This window comes from Triticum aestivum, chromosome 3D (assembly GCF_018294505.1).
Source record: "Triticum aestivum cultivar Chinese Spring chromosome 3D, IWGSC CS RefSeq v2.1, whole genome shotgun sequence".
NCBI classification, from domain to species: Eukaryota; Viridiplantae; Streptophyta; class Magnoliopsida; order Poales; family Poaceae; genus Triticum; species Triticum aestivum.
Window position 1 is genome coordinate 88329088 of NC_057802.1, and position 11437 is coordinate 88340524.

At 42.7% G+C, this 11437-nt stretch overlaps 1 protein-coding gene across 7 annotated transcripts; it reads left to right on the plus strand.

The window, feature by feature from the left end:
* The first annotated feature begins 5467 nt into the window (after positions 1-5467).
* Positions 5468-8790, plus strand: LOC123077610 (acrosin). 7 transcript variants are annotated; one of them, XR_006436733.1, is made up of 5 exons: positions 5550-5973; positions 6105-6243; positions 6322-7333; positions 8279-8346; positions 8468-8790. XR_006436733.1 is itself a non-coding variant. In XM_044499904.1 (4 exons), exons 1-3 carry the CDS (start codon positions 5483-5485, stop codon positions 6331-6333), a joined length of 642 nt encoding a protein of 213 aa, XP_044355839.1. In that variant the 5' UTR covers positions 5468-5482; the 3' UTR covers positions 6334-7333; positions 8468-8790. The 7 variants fall into 7 exon arrangements, 4 of the variants coding, with proteins under 4 accessions (XP_044355839.1, XP_044355840.1, XP_044355837.1 ...); XR_006436735.1 differs by lacking the exon at positions 8279-8346 and having other exon boundaries at positions 5551-5973; positions 6322-6899; positions 7266-7333; XR_006436734.1 differs by lacking the exon at positions 8279-8346 and having other exon boundaries at positions 5551-5973; positions 6322-6424; positions 6790-7333.
* The last annotated feature ends 2647 nt before the right edge of the window (positions 8791-11437 follow it).

Sequence of the window (11437 nt, forward strand, 5' to 3'; positions counted from 1 at the left end):
ATGCATAGAAAGTAAATTACTACAACTATTTTTTTGGTTTGTCTAAAGTTTTTCAAACACACAAGAATAAAGCAAGAAAATAAATCTAAGCATGGATGATACAATGAAAAAGTGTGAACACCAACAAATAGAATGATATGTGAACATGAATATAATGTCGGTGAGAAACACGTACTCCCCCAAGGTTAGGCTTTTGTCCTAAGTTGGTAATCGATCAGTAGCCCGGAGGGTAGTAGTCGGAGTGGTAGCTCACGAAGGCTCTCGGTGCGGAGGCCTCAGCATGCCGTGCCGCCAACACTGCTGCGTTGTGAGCTCGGGCCTCGCTCTCAAGGACAAAATACCTTTCCTTGTTGTTATAATCAAAGAGAGCAGGCGTAGGCAAATATGTGTCCACAACATGTGATTGGTTAAACAACAAATTATAAGTGAAGTTATCAGCCCTTCCCGGGATAATCTTATGCTCTTTTAAAGCATCAAAATCTAAATACCGAGTGGGAAGGATAGGATCAAAAGGCAAAGGTGAAACACTCAGCCCTCGTGCTAAACGCGTGGCATATATTCCACCATAGAACCAACCACTTTTTGCATTATGCTGAAGTCTACGTGCAACAATCGCTCTAAGGTTATAATTCCTTTCACCAGTGAGAGCGGTGTGAATGAGGCTCCAGTCTGGCGCACAAAGTATGCTACACTCTTTCTTGCCTACTATGCATTTCCCGTTAAATAATGCAAAGTACTGAATTGCGGGAAAATGAATGCTCTTAATTCTTCCTTGTCTCACTCCCCTATTTTCACCATAACAAAGGCTAGTCAAGAAAGACACATACTCAGTCTTTGCTGGCTCATCAAGCGAACCCCAAATGGGAGCCTGCAATGGTAAGCAAAGTTCTCCAATGAAATAGTATATGGGTTATCATAAAGCATAAACGACACCCTAGACTCACGTGGAAAATATTTAAATCCTTTGACAAATTATTCAGTGAGAAGATGGCGATGTTCACACTTATCTGAGAGGTAGGGACTGAGACCGGCATTGTGAACATATTGCTCAAATTCCTCTTTGATGCCCACCTGCATCATATACTCATCGCAAGGCCATAAGCAAGTTTTGGTGGCGGCATCTCGCGTCGAACTTTCACTTGGTTCAACATAAGACCGGTGAGTAGAACTATCACTGGAAGATGCCCCCGAGGATCGTCTCCTCGAAGAACTCCTTCCAAATAGGTTCATCATGTCCGCGTACAATTTTTCCTATGAACAAAATTCTGAATTTTTAGTTCACAAAATTTTCTCAACAAAACTTCACAAAATTGATAGCAACTACTCATAGGGATACATAGAGGCCATAGCAAGCATTCAAATTACTTAGAACACTAAGAATTGAACATGCAAGCACAACTACAGCAGCACCAAGAGTAGCTATTTATTCAAAGTATAAACCACTAGAACAAAAACTAATTGGACAAATGGTGGAGTCACATACCTAGCAACAATCCCCCGAAACAGTTTCGGAAAAGGAGCTTCGAGCAAAGAGATCGAAATCCGCGGGTTTGAGCTCAAGAACACATGAGAGAGAGCAATGGGGATTTTTTCTGGAGGTAGGTGACAATGTGGGCTGAAGAGATAAGTGAGGGGGCCCACGTGGGGACCACAACCCCCAGGGCGCGCCAGGGGGTGATGGCGCGCCCAGGTGGGTTGTGCCCACCTGGTGCACCCCCCCCCCTTTGGTAATTTTTGCACCAAAAATTCTTAAATAATCAGGAAAAAATCATATAAAATTTTCAGGGCATTCTGAGAACTTTTATTTTTGGGTCATTTTTTTATTGCATGGAAAATTCAGAAAACAGACAAAACATGGCATTTATTTTATTTAACTAATAAAAACAGAGAATAAAAAGTAGGGACATAAAGTAGTGCTTACTAAATTCATCAACTTCATACCATTCAAAAATGATGCATTAATAAGGTTGATCAGGTCTTATTAACAACCACTTTCGATTAGCATGAAACCGAAGAACTTTCGTAAATCACTAAGTTACCTCAATGGGGATATGCATTTCCCCAACAATAAGCATTTCATATTTCTTTTTGATATTAGGTAGAGGTATTTCAAAACTTCCAATAGTGATTGTCGGAGATTTTTCAATAACATTAATACCATTCACTTGGAATTGTTTCTTCAGAAAGTGCATCGTATGCTCATTACCATTAATATGAAAAGTGACCTTCCTTTTATTGCAATCAATAACAGCCCCTGCAGTATTTAAGAAGGGTCTACCGAGGATAATCGACATGTTGTCGTCCTCAGGCATCTCAAGTATAACAAAGTCAGTCAAAATAGTGACATTAGCAACAACAACAGGCACATCCTCACATATACCGATAGGTATGGCAATTGATTTGTCAGCCATTTGCAAAGATATTTCAGTAGGTGTGAGTTTATTCAAGTCGAGTCTTTTATATAAAGAGAAAGGCATAACACTAATACCAGCTCCTAAATCACACAAAGCAGTTTTCACATAATTCTTTTTGATAGAGCAAGGTATAGTTGGTATTCCCGGATCTCCAAGTTTTTTAGGTACTCCATCTTTGAAAGTGTAATTAGCAAGCATAGTGGAGATTTCAGCTTCCGGTATTTTTCTCTTATTAGTGATGATGTCTTTCATATACTTTGCATAAGGAGGCATTTTAAGGATATCAGTCAAGCGAGTACGTAAAAAGACTGGCCTCAGCATTTCAGCAAAGCGTTCAAATTCTTCTTCATCATTCTTTTTAGTTGACTTGGGTGGAAAAGGCATAGGTTTTTGAACCCACAGTTCTCTTTCTTTACCGTGTTTTCTAGCAACTAAGTCTCTTTTATCATACCTTTTATTCTTGGGTTGTGGGTTATCAAGATCAACAGGTGGTTCTATCTCAACATCATTGTCTACTTCTTTTTCATTATTTGGTTGAGTGTCTTTATGAACCTCATTGTTATATTTTTCATTGTCACTAGGTGGATGTTAATTACCAGATTGAGTTTCAGCATCTGAGATAGAAGTTTCATTTTCATTATCAGGAGGTTTTTCTATTTCAGGTTCACTAGAAGTGTGCAAAGTCCTATCATTTTTCTTCTTCTTTTTCTTTCTAGAAGGAGTAGGTGCACTAGTGTTATTTCTTTGTGAATCTTGTTCTATTCTCTTTGGGTGTCCCTCAGGATAAAGTGGTTCCTGAGTCATTTTACCTCCTCTAGTTGCAACTCTAACAGCAAAGTCATGCATATTATGATTCATTTCATCAAGTAATTCTCTTTGTGATTTAGCAACTTCTTCTAGTTGAGTTTGTACCATAGAAGCATGTTTTACAACACCTCTAACATCATTTGAGATTCTAAATAACAAGTCACTCAAGCGAGCAATCATATCAGAATTATATTTCAATTGTTTCATAACATTTGCATTGAAGTGATCTTGTTTTCTAATGTAGTTTTCAAACTCATAAAGGCATTGACTAGGATGCATATTGTGAGGATTATCATTTTCATTGAACTTAATAAGAGAATTTACCTCTACCACCTTAGGCAGTGGTGGTGTATTAAGCCCATGTATTTCTTTAATAGGAGGTAAAATTTTAACATCCTCAACTTTAATACCTTTTTCCTTCATAGATTTCTTTGCCTCTTACATATCTTCGAGACTAAGATATAATATACCCCTCTTCTTTGGAGTGGGTTTAGCCGGCGGTTCAGGAAGAGTTCAATCATCATAATTTTTCAATATGTTATTCAACAATTCTTTAGCTTGAGCAATAGTTCGTTCCCTGAAAACATAACCAGCACAACTATCTAGGAAGTCCCTAGAAGCATCGGTTAGTCCATTATAGAAGATATCAAGTATTTCATTTTTCTTAAGAGGATGATCAGGCAAAGCATTAAGTAACTGGCAAAGCCTCCCCAAGCTTGTGGGAGACTCTCTTCTTTAATTTTCACAAAGTTAAATATTTCCTGTAAGGCAGCTTGTTTCTTATGAGTAGGAAAATATTTTTCAGAGAAGTAGTAAATCATATCCTGGGGGCTACGCACACAACCAGGAGAGAGTATTGTACCAAGCTTTAGCATCACCCTTTAATGAGAAAGGAAATAATCTGAGAATAAAGTAGTAATGAGTTTTCTCATCATGAGTAAAAATGGTGGCTATATCATTCAACTTAGTAAGATGTGCCACAACAATTTCAGTTTCATAACCATGGAAAGGATTAGATTCAACCAGAGTAATTAACTCTGGGTCGACAGAGAATTCATAATCCTTATCAGCAATACAGATAGGTGAAGTAGCAAACTTAGGATCACATTTCATTCTAGCTTTCAGAAATTTTTCTTTATACTTGCATAGTAATTTCTCTAGATCATCTCTATCCTTACAAGCAAGAATATATCTAGCTGCTTCTTCACTCATAACATAACCTTCTGGTACCTTAGGCAATTCATATCTAGTAAGGCTAGTTCTAGCAGGTGCTTCAGGAGTTTCAGTTTCAAGCTCATCATCAGATTCAACAACATCATGTTGTATTACTCTAGCAATTTGTACATCAAGAAAATCACCAAGTGGCACATCATCATTATCAAGCAAGGTACTAGCATCATCATAAGCATTGTCCATAGCAAACGTAGCATCATCAATAACTTGCGACATATTAGAATTCATAGCATGTGGTAGTGTTGCAAGTTTACTCATAACAGAAGGTGAATCTAAAGCAGAACTGGATGGCAGTTTCTTACCTCCCCTCGTCTTTGAGGGAAATACCTTAGTCTCTGGATCCTTCAGATTCTTTATAGTGATAGTATGATAATAATCCCAAGTGACTCAACAAATATAGCTATGCTCCCCGGCAACGGCGCCAGAAAAAGGTTTTGATAACCCACAAGTGTAGGGGATCGCAGTAGCTTTCGAGGGTAGAGTATTCAACCCAAATTTATAGATTCGACACAAGGGGAGCCAAAAAATATTTGAAGGTATTAACAGCTGAGTTGTCAATTCAACCACACATGGAGATTAATTATCTGCAGTAAGTAATCAGTAGCACAGTAATATGATAATTTTGGTAGTAGTGACTGAGGGAGTCCTAGACTAAGGGGTCCTCGGGCGTCCGGCTTGTTAGCCATGGGTCGGACTGATGGGCTGTGAAGATACGAAGACCGAAGACTACAGCCGTGTTCGGATGGTACTCTCTTTGGCGTGAAAGGCAAGTTTGACGACCGAATATCACTACACCATGACAAAAATTTAAGGGCAATTAACTGCCGGGAATGATCAAGAATTGGAGTCAATTAACTGCCCCCAAAGCTCTATATGCGAGGCAACATTATGTAGGTCGACACAACTGCCGGGAATGGTGGAGTCACAGGGGCAGACAGTCTGCCGGCATCTTCAAGGTTGGCCCAATTGCCCTGCATTCGATTAGAGGGCCGAAGCACAGCCGGTAACCCAGTTAGCGCGGCGCGCGCATGAAAGAATTGAGGCCCAAAAAGGCGCGGGAGAATGAAAAATTAGAAGGCACTCGAAGCCCATCACGTCCACTCGGCCTTATCCACACTGCATCTGGCTGCCATCGTTCTCCCGCATCAGCTGCCGCACTGCATCTCGCCGTCGACTCCGCCAACCCTAGCGCAGTCGCCGACTCACCCCCTCCTTGCCGCCCCGCCCCGCCCGGCGCCATCCCCTCCATCACGCAGCCAGCCTCCTGCAACCCCCGCCTCGACCCAGCACCGCCGCCTCTGAATCCCATACTCACGCTGCCACCAAATCCCCATCGACAACTCCCCACACCCACACCTCCGACGCACGCCGCCGTCCATTCGCATCCACGTCGCACCCGCATCCCCGCCCAGAGCCACCGCCGCATTCGGTCAAAATCGGGCAGCACGGCAGCCGGCAGCCAGATCCACCATGATGCATCCAGATCCACCGTGCCCAAGTCATGGAGCTTGTCCACAAGGTCGCTCCCCTCTTCTCCTCCCCATGCCTCCCCCCTCTCTCTCTTTCTGATTCGATGCAATTCGAGTTCGCACACATGGTTCCTGTCTTCGTCAAGTTCGTGCAGGACCATCATGGTTTCATACCCTTCAGGTTCGACCAGATCCACGTTGCCCAGGGGGACCTGACGGAGAAGGGGGAGAAGGACCATCGGGAGGTCTTCATGGCACGTTTCATGTTTCAGATCCTTGCCCACAACCGGCGCTGCTCCGACCCTAGTATATGGGACAAGGTCCGCCCCCTCTCTCGATTTGCTCTCCTTTCCTTTCTTCATTTCCTTCGATTGGATTCACGGATGGGTTCGTCACAGGAGGATCCCTGACCTATTCAACAAGCTCAAGGAGGAGAAGGAGCCCTGCCTACTTAATGGCGCGCTTCATCAAAACCACGACCAAGCCAGCCCTCAAGCAAAGGTACAATTTCATACCCACCAAATCTCAACCTGTACTGTATTTTTTGTTTCTTCATCATCCAGCCGCGGGTCTTGCAATTGTACTGATATATATGTGTGGTTAGACTAAAACTGAAGCATCCTTCCTTTTTGGATCTTCAATTCTGCTATGAATGAATATGCAGCAGCAACCCATCTAAGAAAAAACGACACATATCCATGCAGATTACTAGCACCAAGTGGAGTGCACATTCCAGTAAAATCTTATCAGTTAATGTTCTTGACAAACTTCTATAGTCCTGAAAACAGTGGAATACAGTATTTTGTTGAGAAAAAAGTGCTATCTTGTTTTTCTGTAGAGGGATTTCACTCTTTGCTATGTGACAGATTGACAGTTGTGCTTGCTATCTCCAATGTTGACCTGGAAACTGCAGAATCATATGTGCGCATTGTGTAAAAAGCTGAGATTGTGATTGATATGCAGGTTAGATAATAAGGTATAAGACTCTTATACGCTGATGTATAAGGTTGCAATGAATGTCCTTTTGGGGTCTTTCATAGCAGAAAGTTATAATTTTCTGATACATTGTTATATAAGGCTCTAGACACTGCATAATCTTTTGATTTTAGTTTGAATACCTTGTAATTTGTTTTTATCGTTGCATGTTATCGTTTGACTCTATTTCGAACACCTCAAAGATTGCTTTGGCTAGTACTTATGATTTCAAAGCCTTATTTAGTTTTATAAAAAATATTGATTTGTGTTGGCTTGTGATATTTAGGCAAGGATTGAAACTTAGTAGTACAAACAAACGTGATGCAGTGACACGACATGATAGGTAGTTCTAATACTATGCATGCAGATCGAGGTTGTTCGTAAAGTTATGCAGAAGCAACCATGACAGCCGGTAGCAGTCCTCGCATCTAGAAGGTATCACATCTTCTTAGAATTCTTGAATATTACACTAATGAAAAGATATTTATGTTTCCATTATTATATAGACAAGGTGTATAATGAACTAGCTCTTGCAAAAATTAGACCTTACCATGGATCCCTTTATACCGATTTGGAATTACAAATTTAGTTCTGATCACAAGGGCCATTCTGTTGAAAAGCAATCATAGCTTGCCATCTTGTCTGAAAAGCAATCATAGCATGCCATTCTATATAAACGCTCTAGGGCTGAAGTAGCAAGCACCGACACTCTGGGAGCTAGCAAGATATTTTCTCCTCTCACATGCCGAAGACTAATTATTTTCTGAGTCGAGCATGTGTTTGAAAGTAGGAACCTACAAGTTTCTTATTTTCACCTGAGCAACTAGTGCTTTTTTTGTTTTCCTGGTAGATTAAAATTGTGCCTACTTTCAAACACATGCTTAAGTCCTTTTATTCTGAATCAACCAGCAGCTCTGTTTCTTAAACAATTCTGCAGCTACCACTGAAACTTTGCACACAATCTGGACAAACATCATGGATTAATAAGAGGGACCACACAACTATATGTTCAGCAAACCGACATTATTTTATTTTGAGCATCCAATATTCATTCCAGCAAATGATTTATGTGCCTGCAAACTCTTCTTTTTGTTGAATCAACATTTTTATCAAAAACCATGCAGCAGATTTAATCAGAGGGCTGTTCGTTGGTATACATTCTCATAATTATTGATTCTCACTGTCTAGCACTAGTACACACTACACCCAGAACAAACATGTACAAAAAAAAAACAGAACTGAGGACACCCTGCATTGCCACTGGATTGATAGTAATTAATCCTTACCTGCAGTTTTTGAATGTTCTATTAACTTCGCAGCAATCAAAATAAATTAATATACCAAAAGAAGGTGACTATTGGTAAATATTTATATTGACAGGTTAAATTGGTCTTTCTTATGAGTGCATACACATTCTGTTTGTGCCTTGTTGACTGCGAAAGTACAGGGTAACACACATGTGTCTTTTTCATTTGGATGAGTTGATTTTCTTTTTCAGCCATGCAACTTCTATGTTTGGAACATGTGTTCTTCCGAGCTGATCTATTTTGCCATTTCCTTTTTTTACAGGTCACCAATATAATGCCTTTGCATCCACAAGTTTCTAGAGGTGTGTTTGGTCAGCTAAAAAGGATCTTCTGCTGGAATATGTTTCTACCTAAAACGGAATCTTATATTTTGCACTTTTGTCTTTTATGTAATGCTTTGACTTATGAACCTACAAATTTATGCATGTGTACATGTAGACCTGATGGATGTCCTGTTACTGGACTTGTATGCTTATGTGTGCACGTAAGCACGCAAGATGGATCTTTGTGCTTTTGGCTGTCTTAGACTTGTGTATACACACACACACACATTATCTATTAAGTGATGCAATCTTAATTACTGGATGCATGTGTGTTGTTATATATAGATGACACAAAATAGAGTGAAGATAAATGCTAGCTGTTGAAATACATGTATACAATATATAGGAGATCTGTTTGTTGGCAGTGGATACAAATAGAGGCAGTTTACCTGCTGGGGAACTCTTGTGTCCGCCCTCAATTGTCAGTCTGCAGGAAAAACTTGTATGCCAGGAATAGTTCTAATTTCCGGCCAAGGTATGAATATGAAGGGCAGAGAATCTGCCGGGGTTTATACTAATTGCGGGAATTGTTTTCCCTGACGGGACTTTCAAGGGCAGTTTGTAATTGCCGGCAAAAAGCATTCCCGGCACTTAGTCTGCCTCCAATGGCTACTTTTCCCGGCAGATGTGGTGACCCCTAAATTTTGGTCATGGTGTAGTATATGTAGATTCCTTTCTTTGTAACCGACCTTGTGTAAGCCTAGATCCTCCCGGTGTCTATATAAACCGGAGGACTTAGTCTGGAAACGGAGATACTCATTACCATAGTCATATAGGCTAGACTTTTAGGGTTTAGCCATTACGATCTCGTGGTAGATCAACTCTTGTAATACTCATATCCATTAAGATCAATCAAGCAGGAAGTAGGGTATTACCTTCACAAAGAGGGCCCGAACCTGGGTAAACATCGTGTCCCCTGCCTCCTGTTACCATCGACCTTAGACGCACAGTTCGGGACCCCCTACCCGAGATCCGCCGGTTTTGACACCGACATTGGTGCTTTCATTGAGAGTTTCACTGTGTCGTCGACGACAGGATCGATGAGTCGCCTTGTCCTTAAAGACAATATCAGCGCCGGAGGAGAACTGGCCCCAGGCCAAACCCTCCGGCTGGGCGGCTTTACCATGACCGCCCGTTCGACCGCTAAGCTGACGATGACCTCTCGGACCATCAAAAATCCCCTTCGTATCGACCCCAAACACTCCAAGCAGATGGATCCGGCGGAGTTTTTGTCTTTAAACAAGCTCCTTGATCGCATCGCCGCCCTGGGAATCACCACAGATTACGATCAGATCGGGCTTAAACCTGACCAAAGAGAAATCAAATCTCCACCGGTCACCCACCAGATAGCAGTAGTCGAGGAGCAAGACGGCGACTCTTCCCTTATACTAAAGACGGACTATGTCCGGATCGCCGACCCTGCAGAGCCGGATACCCACCAGCAAAAGGAGGTGACCGACCTTCCGAACATAGAATCGGACGGCGGGCATAGGCAACCAGAAGATACTCCGGAGCCCGGACTGTTGAGTCTGGAAAACCTTCAGACTCCGGATCATCGACCGGGTCAGGGTCCGAATCCAATTCCACCCACCCACCCAGACATAAGCGCTCTCATGAGCATACAACAGCAGTCTCAGGAAACAGTCCACCACTTCCGGGCCAGATTCCTCCTTATCAAGGACAAGGTTAAAGATTGCCGTGACGAGGACGCGATATTTGCGTTTTGCAACAATTGCATGAATGAAGGAATCCTCAACGCCATTAATCGCCGCCGTATACTACACTTCGCTGACTTGGCAACTATCATACAGAAGTACATCGCAATGGAAAGCGCCTGGAAAGATCAGGAGCTTGTTGGGAGCCATCGGTCCCAACTCAACCGCTGGTCCAGGCGAAAAGGGCACATCGCCGTGACATGCCCAGTCTAATAGCCAAGAAACATAAACCCATTACGCGGCATGGAACCGTTCTGGAGGGATGGCTCGATGGCCCATGCAAAATACAAACAACACCGGACACCATACCAACCCACAACCTTAGAGCATGTTGGATACTCCGGCAGGTAGCCAAGAGCAGCGAGGACATCCTTATCAAAAACACCCCAGAGCAACACCCTCCAGAAGACGACGACCCGAGAGTATTGACGGTCTTCGAGACATTCGCTTCAAACAGTAAGCGCTAAAGGGCACTCCGCGACCTCGCCGAAGTCTGTCAAATCGCCGCGATAAACTCTTGGAACGGCACGGCTATAACCTTTAATGCCGGTGACGAACCGAAATACAAGACAGTCCGAGCGCCAGCCGCATTAGTCCTCAGTCCCATCGTGGACAGCTTTAGACTCACCAAGGTCCTCATGGACGGCGGCAGCGGACTAAACCTCATCTATGAGGATACACTCCACAAAATGGAAATAGACAGGAGCCGCATCAAGCAAAGCAGCATGACCTTCCGAGGAATCATTCCCAGTAGAGAGGCGCGGTGCGCGGGAAAAATCACACTTGACGTGGTATTCGGCACGCCGGAGAATTATCGGTCCGAAGAAATAACCTTTCAAGTGGCTCCTTTCAGCAGCGGATACCACGCCCTGTTGGGGCGGGATGCTTTTACACGCTTCCAATTTATACCTCATTATGGTTATATGAAGCTCAAAATGCCCGGACCAAATGGCATAATCACTCTTGTTAGTGATCCGGACATAGCACTCCGCGCCAAAAACAAAACTGCATCCCTGGCCCTTGAGGCATTATTTGAAGCCCTTGCGGCCGAAGAATTAACCGCACTGCGCTCTACGGTGGATAAGAACGATGTGATCTTAGACAAACGACCCAAATCCACCTCCTTCAAGCCGGCAGAAGAAATAGTCAAATTCCAGGTCCACCCAACAGACCCCAAGAAGACAACATCTATTG